This window comes from Acinonyx jubatus, chromosome B3 (assembly GCF_027475565.1).
Source record: "Acinonyx jubatus isolate Ajub_Pintada_27869175 chromosome B3, VMU_Ajub_asm_v1.0, whole genome shotgun sequence".
NCBI lineage: Eukaryota > Metazoa > Chordata > Mammalia > Carnivora > Felidae > Acinonyx > Acinonyx jubatus.
In genome coordinates this window covers 129096364-129118646 of record NC_069386.1, presented here as the reverse complement: position 1 = coordinate 129118646, position 22283 = coordinate 129096364, and the positions used below count along the sequence as shown (strand labels likewise).

The window sequence follows — 22283 nt, the reverse complement described above, 5'->3', positions numbered from 1 at the left end:
CGCCTCTATCCTTGTTGCTTTTCTGTCTAGTTGTACATCATCTATTGAGGATGAGGCATTGAAATCTCTAACAAGAATTGTAACTTTTTTATTGCCCACAAAGCCTGGCCTTCTGCTTCAGTGCTCTGGGATAGTTGAATCCCCTGAAGTGGGATTATGTCTCATAATTCTTTTGATCCCAGCCCATAGTAGCGACTATTTTTAGTAAAAAATGATGTTGTCAATTTGAGAACTGTTGGTTGTATGTACTTACTGAATTTAGTTGTGTATTTGAAGGTTATGTTAAGATGAGATGCCTTTTCGGTGAAAACATACAAGCATTTGCTTTTCATTTGATGCATTTTACGTGGAATACCATATAATATAAAAATTAATATAAAATGACTCTGCAGTTTAGCTGTGAATTTAAAGTTTATTTCAGTCAAAATGCCAGGGAGCTTTACTTCTGACTAGGCATATTCAATAGACTTTCAGTACAGGTTATACTAGAAAAAAAGTCTTTAGCGATATGGAGTAAACTCTTATTTGTCACCTAATATGTGCTATTCTATTAATCTTGGGCCTTAAATGTTTAGTTTTTTTTTTTTCCCTCTATAATAGGTTGTATATCATTTGGGTTACTTACATGACTTTTTTTTCTCCTAGAGCCATAAACATTCTAGGTGTATACGGCCGTTTCTGCCTTATTTCAATGTGTCGCACCAGTTTGCTACCTTCCTTCTAAAGGGCTCTTTTGTAAGTAAATATGTGGGACTTTTATTTTGGTTTTGATTTGAGAATTTATATATTTTATCACAGGCTAGGCCTTCTCAAGTGAAGTCTTATGTGTGTTACCAGCTATTAAGCATTTGTACATAAATGAATAGAAGCAGTGGTGTTTTCTATCTGCTGACTGGTTTTAGTCAAACAGCGTGGAAGCCACTAGCAGGCAAAACTCTCCATGGCATTGAAGAACACTTACCCAAAGTCACTTGCAGCAAAGTTGTTCTTGTTGGTAGAAGCATCAATTATGTAGTCTAGGGAACTTTCAAACTTTTATCTTTTCAGTATTCTGTACAAAGTAACAACAACAACAACAACAATGTAAAAAGGCACAAGATTCTTGTTATTTCTACCTATTGTTAGATTTGAATACAGAAAATACAGTGCCTTTTCTGACTACTAATTACGTAAGAATTGTTCTATTAATACCAGAAAATTCCTAAAAAGCATTTTACACAGGTACAATAGTGAGTATATTTGAAGCAAAGGCACCAGAATCTTTTTAAATGTTTGCCAAAAGTCTGTAGTATTTACAGGACATAAAGTATTTGCTTGAACAATTTCTTCCTACTTTCAGAATGTTGCTATTGAAGACTTGAGGTCGGTCTTTGGCAAATAGAAATAGAGTGTGCATTATCAGTGGTTCATTCTTGCTGGTACTTACTCATTTTGGAAATCCTCAGAGGATATGATGAACCACTCAACTATGCTTTTTTTGTGTGTTTTCTCCTCAGAGTGAAATACCAGAGCTACAGGTGTGGTATACCAGACTTGGAAAACCATCGAAGAGATTTCTTTTTAAACAACTGGATTCTCTATGGGTAGTTTTCAAATAAATTCATATATTTTAAACATTGCAAACAGTAAAAGAGAACAGACATTTGATTAATGAATTAAGAATTTTTAATTTTATAACTGATTTTGTGGCTTAAGTATAATAGAGCTAAAGTTGTTCCCAGCGGGTGTGAGTGTGAGTGTGTGTGTGTGCGCGCGCGCGTGCATTTATAGAAATCCTCCTCAAGGCATAATAGGAGTGTGTGTGTTTATAGGTGTGTTTGCTCTTAGTATCTAGTTTGCCACAGTGAATGGTACCCCCATCCCTTGGCCGCCCAAGTCACAAAATTGAATCTCACCTGCGACTGTCTTTTCCCACCTACTCTTTCTTTATACACCATCATTTATCAAGTATAGAGCATTCTATCACTGACATGTTTTTCTTACACGATCCTTTCTCCTCCATTCCCACTGGCTACTGCTTATTTCAGTTCCTTATTACCTCTCTCCTAAGATTTTGGAAACTACCTTCTGTTTTCTCAGCCTCCAGTCTGACTCTGTCCGGGCCACCCATCACACTGCGACTAGAATCCAGATCTGGTTTTTGTCAATCCATTGCTTAAGTCCCTCGGTGATTTTTCCTGTGAGTTGACCTCCCTTAGTGTAGCACATGACCCTCGTTGTCACCCCATGGGGTAAAAGACTGCTTTCGTCTCTCTATGCGTGTTCTGCTAACGTGGCCTGTGCTCACGAATCTTCTTGCATTTTTCAGAGCATGGCATGTCACTTTACTCACCTCTGTGACTTTGCACATGCTTTTTCTTCCTTCAAAACTCAGCTGAAGTGTCGCTTCCCCTGAAGCTTTCCCTACCAGTCTTAGCTCACGGCCATCTAGGCACGGGTGCTTACTTAAACACTTTCCTCACCACACCGGGCACGTTGAGGATTGGAGACCTGCCTCATTTAGCTTTTTATCTCAGGTCCCTGCTACTGTGCTTAGCACATGGGGGTTCCTCAGTAAATGTTTCAAAGAACGAATTGGTCCAAGTAGGCACACTACTTAATGTAACTGACACAAATCTACTTTTCCTGGAAACTGTTAATGTTCTGTGAATCAGTTAGTCACCATCAGTGATTGAACACCGGTCGTATATTAAATTCTAAAAATGAACAGTCTGCTTTTTGTACAATAAATTGCTAGAAATAGGATATTAAAATTGATTTTCCCCATAATAAAATAATATCATTTGGGGGGTATACCTGAGCCAGAATATGGTGTTACGTATTTCATAGGTCTGACCAAGAATTTATTATTAAAGCAAAGATATGCTATAAACCCCTTTAATTCAAAGTAGGAAAAAAAGCTGCTCAAATTTCACAAAATGGGCATACATCTAATGCCTACATTCATTATGCAGAGGATTCTGGTGTCTTCAGAGATCTACATTTAGCATAGAACAGCTGTGATGTAGGGAGTGTTTCTTGAAGGTCATGCCCTGAGCTAAGCATTTTATGAACATTGTCTTATTTAATCCTCACAACAGCTCTAGGAGGTATGTATTTTCCCCCCTCATTTTGTGGAGATGTGGCTTAAAGAGATTAAGTTGCCAAAAGCATAGATGTGACATAAACCTAACTTGCTAATTGAAATATGTATGGAACATGAAAGAAGCAGGACTTGTTTTTCTTAATAGTAGAAGGTTTTTTGTGCTTAACAGCTGGTTAAGCTGTTTATGGACTTTTCCACCTTAGTAAACTCCTAAATACTAAATAGGCAGATCTCTTATTTACATACACGTATTGAACACACACAGGCTTTGAGAGCTTGTAGTCTAATGGAAAAGAACAGACTAATAGAAATAGGTTTTGGTGTTGTCTAGTCATCCTTCCCTCCATGTAGTGAAATTCTTTTAAAGTCCTACCTACAAAGTAGAATTTTATAAAGTCTTCTAAATAACTTAAGAAAAAGATCGCAAAGACCTTGGTATTGGATGTATCCTTCACAAGTGGTTATGAAATTGTAACAGAAGTGAGTTTGGCTCTTTTTTTTTTTTTTTTTTTTTTTTTTTCAAAAAGTTATTTGGCCCAAATGAGAGGAGCCCAATGCAGCTGGCCTTGACCTCCGCGTTTTCTTTTCTCAGCTTCTCGACAGCGGTGGTGCTTTCACGCTGGAGCTGCAGGAAGACGAGCTCTTCACCCTCACCACTCTCACCACCGGGGGCAAGGGCAGCTGCCCGCCGCCTCCAGAGTCCCAGCCTTTCCCGCAGGTGTATGATGATGATTTCGATGTTGGTGAGTTTTTCATTTTTTGCTTGTTTTTTTAAAAATAAAACTTAACCTACCTAACCAGTAGCGGGTAGATTTCTATGTGTCGAACTCGTGCGTGATAAAGTGGCTGTAAAATGTAGCTCTAAATGTCCACGTGGTAACTGAGATCTCATTTTTGTGTTACCTCGAGGTGACTTCTCGACTTGAGGACCCTGTAGTTTTCAGTGCCAGAAAAAAAAGTGTAGAGGTCAATGTCAGAATGAGAGCTATAATCCTAATTTGGTTTTGGTGAAGCCTGAGGCTTATTACCCTGCCGCCTCCCTGTGAGCGGAAGCCATTCCTGGCATCCTCCTGTAGCCCCGAGGTCAAGTGACTTCTCTTTCTTCAGTGTCGGGGGCCTGATGGCTGAGGGCAGCAGTGCTCCCCTTGGCTACTTCACCCCGTCGTCTGCCATGCCTGGGAGTTTTATACTTGCACTCTCCTGCTTTTCTAGGAAGAGCTGTCCTAAACCTGTTGGAAAAGCTTTTGATATTCGGTAATTTAGCAGTACTGCTGGACACATGAGAAGGCACGGTCATCGTGGTGATAGCCCCAGGTCACTCAGTAGGTGACGGAACTTGTTGATGAGTAGACGTGCAGCTTGTGGACCTCACAGGCAGGGTCAGCTGGCTCTCGTATTTGCTCCTAAGATCTGTGGCTGTAGGAGAGACACAGGCAGGGAGACTGCCATTGTGAGAGAGTGACTTGACCCTCCTATCGCCGCAGGGCTGCTGTTTCCAGCATGGTTGGTTGGAGACTCCTGGTACCCGCTCCCGATGACCCTGGGTCACTGCCCAGCCACAGGGTCTCATGTCCCTTTCCCAGCAAGTGATGTCCTGGTTAACTGCAGGACGATGCCCTTGGACTGTGTACTGGGCTCCTCTCAATTGTTTGCATGACATGGACCACAGGGACCCCCAGGGTTGCTTGGTGCCTTGTTTTCTTGCAGTTCTCTGAAGTGGCCTCTTAGATGAATTGGCGAACTATGCCGCCAGGCATGATCCTGTTGCTTTCCTTTGCTGACTTCTGTGTCGGCAGAGGTAACTGTTCTTGTCCTCAGTAGATGAGGCCTTGCCCTGAGATATGGCCTCGTTAACCAGAGAGAAGTTCCCCTGGCACCAAAGCTATTCTGTGACCTGAGGAATGAAGGGCAGATCGAAACCTTCAGATCTAAAATGTAATGCTCTGTTGACCACAAAATAAACTAAAACCTAAAGTTAAACACTGTAAGTCAAGCTGTAGCACTACTTTATATGGTTCTTAATTTCTCAAATGATGAATATGGAAGCATTTAGAAAAGCATGAAGTGTGAAATAGCTGTAAGATGATGACCAGAGTTGCTCTTCTATAGCCTTCAGCATTGTAAGACTGTAATTTAATAAAACCAAGAACAGATTCATAGTGTGGGCCCAACTGTTTTTGCCTCATTTTAGAAATAGAAGACAATTTGTAATTTGTAAATTCTGTAGTTGATATGGTGAGCCTTTTCTGATCTCCCAGCTGATGACTGTGACCCGGGGTTTAGAAACTTATTTGACAGATGCTAGAAATAACAAAACCATCTCTTATTGAGCCGTTGCCAGATGCTGGTTTATGTACACACTTCACATACATTCTTTCATTTAAGTCTCTTGTCCTCATGCCCACTTAGAAATGAGGGAGCTTGAGAGGCGCCTGCGTGGATCACTCGGTTAAGCGTCTGAATCTTGATTTGGCTCAGGTCCTGATCCCAGGGCTGTGGGATCAAGGCTGGCATCGGGCTCTGGGCTGAGTGTGGAGCCTGCTTAGGATTCTCTCTCTCTCCCTCTGTCTGCCCCTCTCTCCTGTTTGTACTCTCTCTCTCTGTCTCTCAAATAAAAAAGAAATCAATCAGTATTAACCTAAACCCTAAACTTCCACTTGTTATTAGTGTCATTTACTTATTTAGGACTTTTCAAAAGTATTTTAAAATGTGCTGAAGTATCAGCAGAGATTCTGTGAAGACTTTGTACTAAATGGAGAATTTATTGTGTTCTGAACAGATTACCCGTTTTTTAGTGAAGCTCCGAATTTTGCAGATCAGACTGGTGTCTTTGAATACTTTACGAATATCGAAGACCCTGGAGAGCATCGCTTCACGCTGCGCCAAGTTCTCAATCAGCGGCCCATTACCTGGGCCGCTGATGCGTACAACACTATCAGTGTTATAGGAGATTACAAATGGTATGTAAAATTGGTGTGCGTATGTAGACCTGGCTGAAATAACCTCTCATGTTGTCGAATATGTTCTGAAGTGAAGACTTTTCAACGGTCTTCCTTGTATAAGAATCTAATAAGTGTGTGATAATTGCTGAATATCATGACCACAAGCCACGGTTATGATGCCTCAGTGTCCTTCCCTCAGATTTGCTCAATTTAATAGTGATTGTTGCTGGAACAGATTGATTTTAGTATAAAAATTGCGGACTTTTGGACCCAGTTATAATTGAAGATTTATTTATAAATAGACATTGTGATTTGTGGGGTTTTTGTGGATTTGCTGGAGAGTTCATTTGTTGATCTGGGGTTGCCACCTGCTGGATCCATTCTAGACTTACACTGTTTTAGCCTTCGTGGAAAATCTGTTTACCAGGTGACGGTAGATGGCAATAGTGAGAAGCAGATCGGCCTTTACTGTCATTCCCCCTCGCCTGCCCTAGAGTACTATGGAGGATTGGCTGTCTCTGAACCCAAACTCTTATTTCTGGCTGGGCCTCTAGAAATATCGAGAGACTCCTTAATTATAGTAGAGAGATGAGATCGAGCACCATCCAAAGAGTAACCGAGAGTATTCATAACTTTGAAGATTTTATGTATTGAGATGGTAGTACTCCTCTTTTCTGCTGCAGTGGGTAAGGAGGTGGGGAGAGGTGGAGGGGGAAAGTGGGGAGAGAGGGAAAGAGCCACAGGGTCGAGAGAGAAAGAACCAGGAGAGAGCAGTGATGCCTGTCGAGAGGCATCGTTTTCATCGTTCTTAGCCCTGCTTTCATTGTGTGATTCCCTGCTCAGGAATCTGCAGTTACTCTCTTCAGCTACCGAATCACATCTCATCGTCTGTGTCTGACTTCCAAGACCCTTTCACATTTGGGCTCATCCTATTCATTATGTACTCTTTCCCAGTATTTCCTCCTGGATTCAAAGTAGCCAGGTCTGTTCAGAGATTCCCCACAAGTCCCATGCTCATTTCTTTTTTTCTGGCTGCGACTCCCTCTAACGTGGGGAAAGGAGGGAAGGAAAACTGGGTCATACTTCCCACAACTACCTGTGGCAGAGCTATCATCCTCCCCACCTTACAGATCAAGAAACCAAGACTTCCGGGTAACATTTGCCTGAGATCCTATACTTGTAAGTTCTAGAACTAGGGTGAGAGGCCAGGACTGTCTGGTGCTGTAGCTCATCTCTTTGGACTACACCTCACTGCTTCGTTTTAATCGTTGTCTTCTTCCTAAGACGAGCGGCGGATGAGTGTGGTTTACCTATAGTGCTGTTTTAGAAACTCGGCTTTCAGTGTGTGCACAGCCATCATTTCTTCAGGACCGTATTTGTGGTGGGACTTCCCCTCTCATACTTAGGTTTAGTTGAGTCCCAGCCCAGTAATTTGACTATGGAGGGTAGGCTTTCCTGAGGCTACTCAAGACTTTCATCGTATTAGCGAGCTTTGGTTGGGATCTGCGGACGGTCCACAAAATGACCTCTCACTGCACACATCCCAGCTTTGCATCCCTTTGGTTAAGTTTGCTTAATTGCACAGGCTGGTTTTTGTGCCCTTAGCACGACCAAGAGGTTGTGGCTGTGGAAGACCAGACCACGCTTTTATTCTCCTTCATTCGCTGTAAAATTGCCGGCAAGTTCTGCCTGGGGAATCTCTATTCTGGAATGTGATGTAAACAAAGGAGGTTAGATCTTCTCCCGCCCTGACTCTAAATAGAGTAAGTTGCTGTAACACATTCACACTTCTGATGAGTCAGAACAGAGGTAGGGGATGTATGGAGCACTTCTGATCCTTAGTAGTTTCCTGCTGGTGACAGTCTGTAGAGAGACCAGCTCCCTCTGCTGGGGAGGATGTACAAGAGAGACTGTGCTTCTGTTAACTTTGCATTGGACTTTTCTGTAAAGTAGCCCAGCTTTGGTTAGACGATTCAACGTGGATTTTCCTGATTGTTGTGTGCCTGTTGTAGCTACTTCTTTTATATTTTTCATTACAGAGTAAAATTTTATTGTGCAAAATTCACTGATAAAAATCTGAGAAGTGTAAAAGCCACATAATTCTAGATCTAACTTTCCCCGCTTCCAAAATACATTTCTTGACATTGTTAGTTTTCTTTTAGGTAAATTGCTTGCCTTATTACTTGGCTTTGTGCATGCTTGCTTTCCTGTTCGCAGTTCAAGTTTGAGTAGCAGGTAAATTATTTTCAGAGATCATTTTGGCTTGGGGTGGTTGTATCATTGCAGAAGGCATCTAGTAGGGTTTATAAAAGAAGCCTGGAGCAGAGCTCAGTGTTAAAGCTGTAGTAGCTGGTTGGCTGAATTTCCTCTCCTTTGATGTGCCCCTGTTGATCAGTGATGCCGGGCCAGGGTTTTACTGTCCCTATAGGGACAGGGATGCTCTGTAGGGGAAAATGGCTCTCAGAGTAGGATTCCTGAACCAGTGGCACCGGCATCACCTGGGAATTTGCTAGACATGCAGATTCAAGAGCCCAGCGCAACCCACCTGAGTCAGAAGCTGTGGGCTGGGGCTGACAGACTGACTTTCACAAGCCCTCCAGGCAATTTCAGTGCTGCTCAAATTTGAAAACCCCTGCTGTAGTGTCAGGAGAGTTGCCTCTGTCTTTGCGGAGAAATACCTTTAGATCTTTCTTCTGGGGTTTTTAAGTCTTGCTCGAGTTAAAGGTAAATATTAGCTCCAAAGTATGTTCTCCTAGGGGCTCCAAGCTTTTGTCTTCACTGCTTCTCTTAGCAGATGGAAATTTAGTAAATTGTTTTTTCAGAATTGTATGGAAACAGACCTTTTATGCATTCCTATGGGGAAAAAAGGCTTCTTTTAACATTATATTCTTAGGTTGACAAGTTGTTTTATCATAGATCAGAAATGTGTTCTTTTTTTTTTTTTTAAAGTTTATTCACTTATTTTGAGAGAGAGAGAGAGAGAGCGGGAGGGGCAAAGAGAGAGGGAGAGAGAGAGAATCCCAAGCAGGCTCCATGCTGTGGGTATAGAACCTGATGCGGGGCTCGAACACATGAACTGTGAGATCATGAGTTGATCTGAAAGAGTTGGATGCTCAACAGACTGAGCCGCCCAGGCACCCCAAGAAATGTGTTCTTAAGAGACTTGAAAACCGTAAATACTATTTTCCAGTAACTCATTGAAAGAGGCAACGAAATGGCTTAACTTTAGTCACATAAAACTTAAAACTGTTATCAATGAAGATTCTTTTTTTTTTTTCCCCCATCAATGAAGATTCTTGAAGCCCATCCCTGCCACAAACACAGACTTAGCAAGTCACATATTCACCTCAATTAGAAGTTTGGAGGCATGAGGCTGTGAAATGACACACTTGTGCCTTACCTGGAGTGGCATAATAAAAGGTGCTAATGAACAGTTTCACTCTGCAGGTCCAACCTGACTGTGAGGTGTGATGTTTACATAGAGACTCCTGAGAAGGGAGGCGTGTTCATTGCGGGAAGAGTAAATAAAGGTGGTATCTTGATTAGAAGCGCTAGAGGAGTTTTCTTCTGGATTTTTGCAAATGGAACCTACAAAGTTACAGGTGACCTAGGTAAGTGACTTCTGTATGTAGCGCATGACTTACTCTGAAATATGCTGTGAGCTTCTTACTGTGTGATGAGAGAGCTTCATCTCTAGGTGCTTGGACATCTATTTGGGAAGAGATTCAGCACATTTGAGCCAACACCAAATGATTCAAAATCATAGAGTTAATGAGAGAGGCGGCTGTGGAAAAGAAGGTTGTGTAGAGCTCTTTCAGGTGGAGCTGAGCTAGGCGGTCAGGATAGGATTTTCATAGCCTGGGGTGATGTGGACGTAGTGAGGAGAGAATGCTCAAGAAACACCGTAAGTAAAAAGCAAGACTATAAGAATGTGCTGGTATGCTTAGGGAAGTAGAAGGAGAGGGGTTGGTCTGCTTAAAATGGAGATACCCTGAGGGCGCTTGGGTGGCTCAGTAGGTAAAGAGTCTGACTCTTGATTTCCGCTCAAGTCATGATCTTAAGGTTTGTGAGTTCGAGCCCCGTATCGGACTCTGCCCTGACACTGGGGAGCCTGCTTGAGATTCTCTCTCTCTCTCTCTCTCTCTCTCTCTCTCTCTCTGTTCCTCCCCCACTCATGTTCTCTCCTTCTCTCTCTCTCAAAAATAAGTAAACCTTTTTTAAAAATGGAGATAGCCCGTTTCCCAATGTAGTTAATAATTTGACACTTTTCATTCATCTTAACAGCCCTTGTCTTATGTAGAATAGCATCTTATTCAGGAGAGGTGCTTAGAGTGTGTCCATGTTGAATTCTGTCTAATTCACTGTGGTGTTGGTGCCCCCTGCTCTGTGGAAACAGACAGTATTGGTGCTGCCTCTTCTGGATTCTCAGTCTCTTGACTTTGTCCTGCATTAGTGAAAAACATCTTCTCTCCTATAGTTTGTTACTCTTTGCCTCTTGCTGGGTGGAAAGGGCTCCAGAAGTAATGAAGAAAGAGTGGGTAATAAGGACACCAGAGTAGGAATTGCAGAATCATAGCATGACCCATCTAGAACATTCCTCACTGATTTTCCAAACCAGAAACCAGTCCAAACCAGGGAGGTTAATCGATTTTCCCAAAGTCTCAAAATGAGTTGGTGGTAGAATTAGAACTAATGATTTAAATCTGCGTCTTTAGTCCCCCCTGTGCTTGTGTTTTAAACTGCCCACTCAACATCTCATCCGCTTTCTCTCAGCCGTTCAGATAGAATATATCCCCAGATTAACTGTTTTCTCTCTCTAATTCTCAGTTCACGCTCTATCTATGTAAGCAGTTACACTAGCTGGAAATCTTACGGTGACCTTTGACTACCACTCTTTTTTCTTTATATCCAGTCCAATCAAGTATAAACCTACTCCTGAACTGTAGAAGCCAACACATTATACTGGGGATGGTTTGTAAATTTATTTCACTGGTTCTCCCGTGAGCTCACATATGATATATGTCTCAGAGTAGGCTCCCAGTACGTGCTTGTGGAATGCATGCCCGAATGAAGGATGTTTTGTTTTAAATCAGTAGTAGATCTGGAAATGTGGATCTTTGTTAAGGCTTACTTTACTGCATACACATGCCTCCCGAGAATCCCCACTGAGCTATGTGATTCTGTGATTTAGATTTTAAAAATATATCAATTAGGATAATCTTTGTGTGTTGCAGCTGGATGGATCATATATGCTTTAGGACATGTTGACGTTACAGCGAAAAGATGGTATACGCTCACATTAATTATTAAGGTAAGTATTGCTGATCAGAATACCTGGAGGTAAAATATTCTTTTCTTGTGCTTTTCTAGCATTTTCTGTCCTCAAATGAGAGGGGGAAAAGTGTGATAAATACAGTGATGGAAATAGGCAGAGAATCTGCTGGGATACCAGCAGACTCTAGGGTGATAGTATATGTCAGGGTAAACCTGTATGAGAACCATCAACTGTTGACTTTATCACCCCACGATTTTTTTAAATTTTGGTTTTGTTTTTTTCAACTCAGGAGTAGTTGGTAAATAGTCAATAATTGATTTATTTTTTTCCAAGTTGGCCTGAACCAAGATTATAATTGGAGCTTATAGATATAAGCAAAATCACATAAATTTATTTTCGGTGGTTGAGACTAATTTGGTTTTCAGAGAGAAGTACAATTTTTTAGAAGTTGGTTTCCATGAGTATTTTTTTGTCATGGAAGGTACCAGATAAATTGTAGGATAAGAATGTCTAAAAATACTTGTCAAAATTGCTGAGTTATCATGAGTTCTTGATGGACACGCATTCAAGGGATGTGTAGAAAATTCTTCTGTGTAATATACTACTGCTCTCTGCCATTATAATTCTGTCATAATTTGATTTAGGTTACAACAAGCAGTAAAATACGGAATTCAGATAACTTTTTGAAATTGTTCTCATCTCTTGCCCAACCACCAAAAAATGATACAGTAACATTTTCCAGGCAGTAACAGTAGGCTTTGAACATCTGGTTTGTGTGTGGCATAGTTTATTTAACTCTGCCACACTCGATGGCACAACTTTGTTCCCCGTTCTTTCCTCTTCTGGTGAATGGAGGCAGGATGGGCTGGCTTTCCTTGCAGGTAGAGGGGAGGGGTCTTTTACATGCCTCCTGGGGTGCACACGTGCTGGTGTTTGTTCAGGCAGATGTTTAGAAATGGAATTACATTTACAATCTTGACAGATACTGCCCTATTGCTAGCCAAGCTGTATCCACTTTTATAGCAGTTATAATATATTACCTGTTTTTAAAGATTTTTTTCAAACTAATTGACGTGATTTATATTTCCCGGATAATTAGGGAGGTTGCAGATCTTACTATGTTTATTGGCTATTTGTATATATATTTTTTCTCTTCTCTGAAGTTACCCATTCACATTCTTTCCTCATTTTCTTACTGTGTTTTCTTTTTCCGATGGATCCATATGAATTTATGATATATTTTGAGTAGTCACCCATTTTCTTTTTTTTTTTTTTTAGGTTTTTGTTTTTTTTTTTTTTACATTTATTTTATTTTTGAGAGGCAGAGAGAGACAGAGCACAAGTGGGGGAGGGGCAGAGAGAGAGGGAGACACAGAATCCAAAACAGGCTCCAGGCCCTGAGCTGTCATCACAGAGCCCGACGCGGGGCTCGAACTCACAAACCGTGAGATCATGACCTGAACCGGAGTCGGATGCTCAACTGACTGAGCCACCCGGGCGCCCCTATTTTGAGTAGTCATCCATTTTCTGTTACTTATGTTACAAATATTTTTTGTGTCTTGTGTGTTTTAATTTCTAATGGTATGTTTCACAGATAGAAGTTTTAAATTTTGGTGCTGTCAAGTATTTCACTTTTTTTTCAGTGCTTTTATGTTTTATTTAAGAAAGCCTGCACCTTTCTCACGGTTAGGAACATTTCTTTTCCTCTAAACTAAACAAAGTTGAGGATTTTTTTTTCCTGTTGGAGTCTTTAATACATCTGGAATTTATTTGTGAATCATAAGGGGAAGATCCCAATATAATTTTTTTAAACGAATGGATAGCCATCATCATTTATTACCACAGACCGTCCTTTTGTCTATGATTTGAAGGCTAACTCTTTGATGTAACAAATCATCACATGTGCATAGGCTTCTTTCTGAACTTTGTTCTTTATAGTGCTTTGTCTTATCCAGTATCACTCTTTAAAACACTTGATTACAGGGGCGCCTGGGTGGCTCAGTCGGTGGAGCGTCCGACTGTGGCTCAGGTCATGATCTCACGGCTCGTGAGTTTGAGCCCCGCGTCGGGCTCTGTGCTGACAGCCTGGAGCCTGCTTCTGCTTCTGTGTCTCCCTCTCTCTCTGCCCCTAACCCACTCACATTCTTTCTCTGTCTCTCTCAAAAATAAATAAACATTAAAAAATAAATAAATAAAACACTTGATTACACAGTTTACCCCTTTACTTCCTTCAGGTTCTTTCCTGACCACCTTATATAAAATAGCACCCACCTCCTTTAGTGTCCCTCCCCTCCACACCCCCCCCCCCCCCCCCGGCCAGTTTATTTTTCTTACCTCCTGACGTCACACAGATTCTGCTGATGGTTTTTGCCCTTGCCTCCTCCCTTCACTAGAAAATGGCTCCTTCAGTGACAGGCCTCTTTCACCAAACACTGCTGGCTCTATGGCATTCCTGGCACGTCTGCCATCAGAGCAAGAGCCTGGTGAATTCTGGCGAGTGAGTGAATGGATGCCCCCGAGGGCAAGTCCCTCATGATTTCTTTTTCCAAATTATCCTTTGTAAATTAAAAAAAAAAGTATATTTATTTCTTGTATGTGAACTTTTAAAACATCTTTTCGATTCCATGAAAAATGCAGCCAGTATTACGTTGAAAATTTATACATCAATTTGGGCAAAGCCAACTTTTTTTTAGAATGATGTGTTTGCCCCCCGCAAGACCATGAGGACAAGAACAGGCTGCATTTGCCACTGTGTCCTCCAGTTTTATTTAGTGGTTCTTGCATACTTCTTGTTAGGCTTATTTTTAGCAATGTTTTGAATTTTTTGAAACCATGAAAGGGATTTAAAAAATAAATGTCCTTAATTTTTCTCAGGTGCTTTGTAGACAGGGGTAAGAAAATCAGAAGGGCTTGTTGGAAACAGGTGCCTTCTGGGCCCCTGCTTGTTCCTTCCTCCTCACCCCATGCGTTGTCCTGTGCCTCTGATACAGTCACTCTGAACTGTTCGAGGTGTATCTTCTGGTATCTCTTTAATAAAAAGTGACTTGTAACTTCTAGAAATGAGCTCCGGTCTCGCCACTGGAACAGGCAGGGATTTTGCAGACTTAACACCCGCGCCAGCCCCAGCCCCACCGTCTCCTGTTCCGTCGGCCGGGAGCACCCGGCTTCCCTCTCGCGTTTCAACTCTGGGCTCTTCGAGGCCTCCTCCCACTCTGCAGTCTGGTCAAGCCCCCGTCTCCTGGTTGAGTTCTTCACACGCCTTGTACCGCTTAGCTTTTCTTTATTGTGTGAGTTGGTGGGTATGTCTCCCACTAGAGTGTAAGCTCCATGGAACGGCGGCCTTGCCTTTCTTGTTCATCCTAAATTCCCAGTCCTTTAATAGCACTTGGCAAATAGTTTTTTGCATGAATGAAAAGGCAAAGCAAAACAACATCTTGTTCGATGGTCCATTTTCCAAATTATAGCTAATATGAGGATTTTTATATTTTTTTACTTAAGTCTTTCATTGGTCACCACCTACATGCCAGGTACTGGCATTAGCGAAATTATGAAGGTCATGGTTTTCCAGTTAAAATAACCAGTTGTCCCTCAGCTTGCCTCTTCCTATCGTGTTTCTCTCCCCACTGTAGATCCATAATCACAGACGACGACAGCTTTACCGGTAACAGATCTGGTTTGAAACTAGCCCACAGGCTGTGTATCAGACTGAAAGCACTGTGAGGCCAGCTTCAGTGTTCGTTTTCCTCCTTTTACCATCCCCGAGACCAGCATTTAGGAGGATTTTATATCATTTTGTCCTTGGCCCTCTTTCACCGCTTCTCAGCACTACTGAGGTGGTGGTTAGAGCGATAGACTGAAGCCTTACTATGTTCCACCTGCAAGTGTTTTATGTTGCTCAGCTTTTGTTTTCCCGTCCATAATATCAGGAATATCCATAATATCGTATCCTTCTTATGAAGATCAAATGAGATTATATATATGAGCGTTTGGTACGGTACTTGTTACATGGTAAGCACTTCTTGACTCGAGTGAATATTCTTAGCAGTAGGCATGTTTGAACCAAGCAGAGCAGCATTCATATTTCCTTGCTGATGCATCCTGACTCCCCGAAAGTTATTTCATTTCTTTGAGCTTCTATTTCCTGGTCTGTAAAAGGGACATAACTTCTGTAAGGTTGTCTGGGGTTAAATGTGTCTTATTCTTTCATTCCACACATTTCTATGAAGCACCTGTTATGTGTCCTTTTCTAGGTGGTAAGGGATGCAGCAGTAATGAAGACACACACGGTTCCTGCTCTCCTGGAGCCTGTATTCTCTAGGGCAGGGGTTGGCAAACCCTTTGTAAGGGGCCAGACAGTAAATATTTTAGGCTTCGTGGGCCATGTAGTCTGTGCAACTTTACTCAACTCTGCTTTTGTAGTGAGACAGCAGCCACGGACAGCAGATAAATGGACGCGTGTGGCTTTGTTCTGATAACATTTTATTTATAGAAACAGGTGGCTGGCTTGTGGGCCATAGATGGCTGCCTCTGGTTCTAAGACGGTAAAAAAACCCAAATCAGTCAGTCACATGGTGAAGACAAAACGGGACAGTGAGGTGAACGAGCTCCACTGTCCAGAGTGTCTAGGTAGAGAGATGGGGGAAGCGCTCTCGGAGCTGGTGCGCTTTGAGCTGAGCCCTGCCCGATGGGAAGAGCACCTTGAGCAGTGGACCCTGCCTCGTGTGAGGGACCCTGTTGGTGACAGGCCTCGTGGGAGGGACCCTGCTGGTGACAGGCCTCGTGGGAGGGACCCTGCTGGTGACAGGCCTCGTGTGTGGAGCAGCCCAGCGGCCAGAGGGCAGGGGTGGGGAGGAGGAGGTGATGTATGCTTGCGCGCTATGGCTACGTATTGGCTCAGTGTTAATACCCCCCCGTTGGCCGAGCGGCAGAAGGTGTTCAGTGAGCACTTGGAGAGCTGCATGTGGCTGTGCACGCGTGTGGCTGTGCACGCGTGTGGCTGTGCACGCATGTGCTGGTGGGAATATGTGCGGCCCTGAATATGGAGTTGGGCAGCTATGATTCAAGTTGTAGCCCTGCTGGTGAATCTGATTTTGACTTTTAATCTCACGTCTCAGTATCTCCCTCCGTAACATGAAAGGGTGAAACGAACACCCATTGAACTGCAATTCTGTGACCTAAAAACAGGTTTTCTTTTGATCCGTAGCCCAGTGCTTTGGATCGTTAGCTCTTCACCCTTTGAAATTAGCTACTTTTAAATGTTCAGCTGCAGTTGATACGCTCGTAAATGTGCTATAATAATGATGACAAGAGCTGGCATTTATTTTCCCCTGTGTGCCAGGCACTTGGCTAGGTAGGAATGGCCACTATCTGAGGGAGTTATTTTTGTCTTTCTGTGTGGGTGACCAGTAAGTCCTTCATTTCTCTGGACGTCTCCCTTCTTACCCCTGGCCCTCCCACCCCAACATCAGTTTAACTGCCGGTTCCTAGTTTTATAACTTGAGGGTGGGCTCTCCATATGACTTTGAGGTGATAATTTGTACATGGAACAAAACGGATTTAGGTAAACGGAAGCTTTGGATCCGGTAGTCACGTCCGAAAAGCTGGTGGCCGTTAGCCACAACACGTGAGCATGCACGTACTTGCAAATTACAAATGTTTCTTTCTTTCAGTGGGCTTTTGTTTAAAACTTTACAAAGTTAGGAAAAGTTTTACATTTCTGTTGATTTAGAGCATTTTGGTGGGGGACAAGGAAATATCAAGGTATTTATTCCTTGTGCTTCGGAAACTATTCACATAAGTAGATAAGAATTTCCTCAGAGAATTTTTCCTGTATTTCAAACTTGCGCTCAAACCTGTGGAATTGTGTTTTGCCATGGTCTTAAGTGAGAAGGATGTTCTCTCCACGGAATAGATTGGCCACACGTATTAAGAAACAGACCTCAGAGGATCATTTTCATACATCTTCAAGGGGTACATTTGTCTTTCCTCCAGGGCCGTTTCTCCTCTGGCACGTTGAATGGCAAGTCTGTCTGGAAGAATATCCCTGTGAGTTTCCCGAAGAATGGCTGGGCTGCGATTGGAACTCACTCTTTTGAATTTGCACAGTTTGACAACTTTCATGTGGAAGCCACAAGCTAATATTCACAGAGCACCATAGAACACTCCTTGGATTTTCTTTCTTTCTTTTTGGTTTTGGTTCAGAGCCAATTCTTGCCTTGATGGATCAATACATGAGCCTCTCGGAGACTAAAAATAGTGAAGAGTAAATGGGGAGAGAAATATATTTTTGCTTGATCTTCTGGAAGATATTTTTAAAACTAATGCCGAGGGGAGACACGTGAATCGGTAACATTACCCGATATGGCCCCTAAAGTTCAAGCTGTACAGGGGTCCTGTTGTTAGGGGTGGTTTGGGTGGTTCACACCTTGAAGCCTTGGCTTTAATGCTGAGCTCGCTTTCTTCATCTTGTGTGCAAGGGCTCGTGCAGAGGGCAGTGACTTGATCTTCACAGAGGTGGACTGTGTGTCTGACTGAGCTGAGGACCTCGTCTGGAGGTAATGCCGCCCCAGAAGGAGCTGAAGAACACTGGAAGTGCTGCTTTTTGAAAACCACTTCAACATGTTAATCTTACACTCTATGAAGAGTATTTTTTCTTTTCCTTTTTACAGTGATGCTTTTGAATTATAGATGAGTGGATGATTTGAAAAATGCCTCATTAATAAACTACCTCTAAAGCTACTTCTGCAGTAATAAATATGAGCAGATTAATTGGGTTATCTGCAGTTTTTAAGTCTTTTAGATCCAGCTTTTAGTTGTGTAACCCTTAAAACTCTCTGAGAACATCTTCCCAGATGGCTGGAAGGAAGAAGAGAATCCCACCTAGCCAGTGCTGCACGTGGCTCTCAAGATGATATTGTAGCAGTTTTCTTGTGTCTTATCTCATTGTGCCTTTCGTGGTCTGTCTTGTGTGTCACTGATGACAGACTAAAACAGCTAACGAATTATTTTGTCTTTGCTCTCGGAAGAAGGGGAACACTAAGCTTCTGCTGGTACATAGAATTGGTTCATTCTCTAATATTGTGTGATTCGATGCATTTATTTCATTAAAGTACAAATGTGTTTGTATTTAAGTATGGGGAGCATATTTCTCATGCAGTGTAATTGATATCTAAGCATTAATAGACATCCTAGAAACAACTCACATCATTCATGTCGATAAAGTAAATTCTAGAATTCTTTTATAATGAAAGTTCAGAGCTTCACTGGACTAATTCTGCAATTTTGGAATTTGTAATAGTTCAACATAGGTGAAATTAACAAAGTTGTGTATTTCTATTATAATAAGACAAGAAGGTAAATATTAGAATAAATCAGATTACAGAGAAAAATTTTAAATTAAAACCAAGTCTTAAGTGATTTCCATTCCGGTCTCTACGTATGTTTTTAAGTTAACTTTATTGTGGCAGAATTCACATACGATAAAATGTTCTCATTTTAAGTGCACAGTTCAGTGAGCCTTGGTAGGTGGAAATACCCACAAAACCAACACCCCAACTAAGATGTGGAACATTTCTGTTACCCCCAGAAAGTTCTCATGTGCACCTATCGTAATTTCCTCTCACCCGCACCCGTCTCAGGCAACCATTGATCTGATTTCTATTGATGCTGATAAATTTTCCTTGTTCTAAAACGTTATAAAAGTGGCATCATCCACTATGTAGTCCTTGCTGAATGGTTTCTTTCATGCAGCAGGATGCTTTGAGATTTGTCTATGTTGCTGTTTATATCAACGGTTTGCTCCTTATGTCAAAGAATATTCCATTGTATGGTTCTGCGACCGTTTGTCATCCCCTTCTCCCACTTTCTGGTGTTGCAAATAAACCTGTCACGAACATTTGTGTACGAGTCTCTGTGTGGACGTGTGTTTTCATTTCTTAATAAATACCAAAGAGTGAAATTGCTGGATCTTTCGGGGAGTGTCTGTATAACTTTATATGAAGCTGCTAAGCTGTTTCCCCCAATGACTGTATGATTTTACACTCCCAGCAGCGTGTTTGAGAGTTGCAGTTGCCTCACACTCTCGCCAAAGCTTCATGTTGTTACTCCGCCTGATTTCAGGTGTGTGGGTGTGTGGCAGTGCGTGAGACGTTGAGCATCTTTTCACGGACTTCTGTGTCACTCATGTATTTTCTTTTGTGAAATGTCTGTGTACCTTTTGCTCATTTTAAAAATTAGGTTTCCTGTCTTATTAAGAGCTCTTTATATATTTCAGATGCAATTTTAAAACTCAGATATATGTTTTATAAATTGTTTTCTCCAAGTATGTATCATTTCAAGAATGCAAAATTTTGATTTGGAAGTGCAGTTTATTTATTTTTTTCCTTTATGGTAGGTGGTTTTGTTTTTCCGTTGTTTGGTTGGTTTTTTTTTGCTTGTTTGTGGGTTTTTTTTTTTTTTTGCATCCTAAGAAATCTTTGTCTATTCTAAATTCATAAGGATCTTACCTTTTTTTTCTTGTATAAGTGTTATACTTTTAGTTTCTATATTCAGTCTGTGATCCATTTTGCATTTTTTTTTGGCATATGCTGAGAGGTGTGAGGTTTGACATTCATTTTTTTTTTCCTGTATGGATATTCAGTTTTTCCAATATCATTTGTTGAAAACACTATCCTTTGTGAAAAATCAATTGCCTATCACTGTGTACCTCCAGAAATAAATTCTCCATTCTGTTGTATTGATCTACATAGCTGTCCGTAGGCAAATGCCACACTGTCTTCATTACAGTAGCTTGAGAGTCAGTGTGGAACTCCGTTTAAATCCTCCCAAGTTCTTCAAAATTGTTTTGTCTAATCCAGGTAAACGCGAAGTTTCCATATATATTTTAGACTCGCCTTGTACATTTCTGCAAAGAGCTTCCACGATTTTTATTTGGGATTACATTAAAATTACAGATCAATTTGGAGAGAATGGATATCTTTGTAATATTGGCCCTTCAATCCGTGAACATGTTCCATCTCCACATTTTTAGGCTTTCCATAATTTGAGCCATTTCTGTAGTTTTCTGTAGGGTACAGGTTTTGCACGTATTTTATTAAATGTATTATTTCGTGATTTTTTGATGCTGTTGTGAATGATATTTTTTATTTCATTTCTCAGTTGTTTGTTGTGTGCATCACAATACATTTCTGCAATACACATTTTTCAGAATACACTTGCTTTTCTTCTGTTGACCTGCAATCCAACCACACTGCTAAATTACTCATTCTCCTAGCTTTTTTTTTTTTTTTGTAAATTCTTTAGGATTTTCTACCTATACAGTGTCATCTGTGAAACAGATAGGATTTCTTCTCTTGCAATCTTTCTGCTTTATTTCTGCCTTATTGCACTGGTTGGGACTTCAGAACAACATAGAGAAAAAGTGGGAAGAGCAGACATTCTTGCCTTTTCATGATCTTAAGGGGGAAAATGTCTCACCATTAAGTGATTAAATGATTTTTCTCCTTTCTTCTAGTAAGGTAGTACATCATTTTGTTTGATTTTCAAACATTAAAGCAACTTTGTGTTCCTGACATATGACAAGTGGGGTTTATTTCTTCGTTTATATATTAGTGGATTTGATTTGCCAATATTTGGTTAAAGGTTTTTATGTCTACATTTATGCAGAATGTCGGTCCAGTTTTTTATTTGTTTGTTTGTTTGTTTGTTTTTCTATTTTTGTCTGGTTTTGGTAACAGCCTCATAAAATCATTTGGGAAGTGTCCCTTCCTTACCTCTTTTATCTTCTGAAACACTCTGTGAGGTTCTTCTATCTTAGACTCTATCACTGGTATCAGTCACAGTCCAGGACAGAAGCCACACCAGAAAAAACAAAGTTATTAACTGGTAATGGGATTAACTACTAAGGGGTAATGAGAATTCCAAAGGTTACAGAAATAGCGGGTATAGAGACCGGCCACTTATCGGCAAGGGCAGAGTACTCAAGGAAGGGGCAAATTTGGACGAGGGCTTCCTTGCAAAGCTGAGACTCGGTCTAGTAGAGATGGTGTGGCTGTGGATGGCATAGAAGTTCGCTGAGATGCTGAATCCTGGGCTGACAGGCAGGAAACCACCCTGTGGGGTGTGTGAGGAACATAGACAAGCTGCCTCCTGGGCTACCCCTGAAACTCCCTAGAAAGTTACCCCTTTGTGGTGCTGGTGAAACTTCTGGGAAACCACGGGGGGTGTTGGGGAACACCACTGGAGGGTGAATACCACTGCTCATCGCAGCCCTCCTGGAAGGGGTGAGTCACAGTGTGCCAAATGCTCCCAGTGGCCACACACCACAGGTGCAAGGAGGGAAAACACCCTGGGACAGGACGGCAAGCTCCTCCTCCAGCACCTCTCTGCTACCCAACAAGAGAGACATGTTTCCAGGGCCCAGCTGCAGTCTCACAAAGCAGGTCAAGAAGAGGGATTGGGGACTGAGAAACCTTAACAGAAGCTGGGCTGTTCCAATTTCTACATTTCTTGTGTTAGTTTTGGCCATTTGCATCTTTCAAGGAATTTGTCCGTTTCATATAATTGTCTAATTTATTGGCATAGACCTGTTCATAATGTTTTCTTATTTTATTGTCTATAAGGTGTTCTTAATATGGCCAATTTGTGCTTTCTCTCTCTTTATCTTTGTTAGTGTAGTTAGATTTTTGTCAATTTTATTTATGTTTCAAAGAACCAGCTTTTGGTTTCTTAAATATTTTCCCCATTGTTTCTTTGTTTTCTATTTCTTTGATTGCTGCTTGTACCTCTATTTTCTTCTGTTTACTTAGGGTTTTAATGTACTCATTTTCTGGCTCCTTAAGATGTAAGCTTAGATGCTTGGGTCGCCATCTTTTTTTAACACAGACTTTCAATACTATAAAATTTTGTCTAAAACACCGAGCAACACCTCATGTATTTTGATATGTCATGATGTCTTTTTTTTTAAATTCAGTTCAAAATGTTT

At 41.4% G+C, this 22283-nt stretch overlaps 1 protein-coding gene across 9 annotated transcripts in view; it reads left to right on the top strand.

The window, feature by feature from the left end:
• The window catches only part of GALC (galactosylceramidase), a 149791-nt gene that overhangs the window by 44216 nt on the left and 83292 nt on the right, over positions 1 to 22283 (top strand). For 4 of the 9 annotated variants that reach the window (XM_027066348.2, XM_027066354.2, XM_027066356.2 and 1 more), the window contains exons 11-17: positions 646 to 735; positions 1497 to 1583; positions 3678 to 3828; positions 5865 to 6045; positions 9475 to 9638; positions 11262 to 11338; positions 17294 to 19207. In XM_027066348.2, the coding sequence (XP_026922149.2) occupies positions 646 to 735; positions 1497 to 1583; positions 3678 to 3828; positions 5865 to 6045; positions 9475 to 9638; positions 11262 to 11338; positions 17294 to 17440 (897 nt within the window). In that variant the 3' untranslated portion in view covers positions 17441 to 19207. Of the gene's footprint in view, positions 1 to 645; positions 736 to 1496; positions 1584 to 3677; positions 3829 to 5864; positions 6046 to 9474; positions 9639 to 11261; positions 11339 to 13695; positions 16667 to 17293; positions 19208 to 22283 lie in introns of those variants that run through there. The other 5 variants (XM_027066349.2, XM_027066353.2, XM_027066351.2 and 2 more) reach the window with 2 other exon arrangements.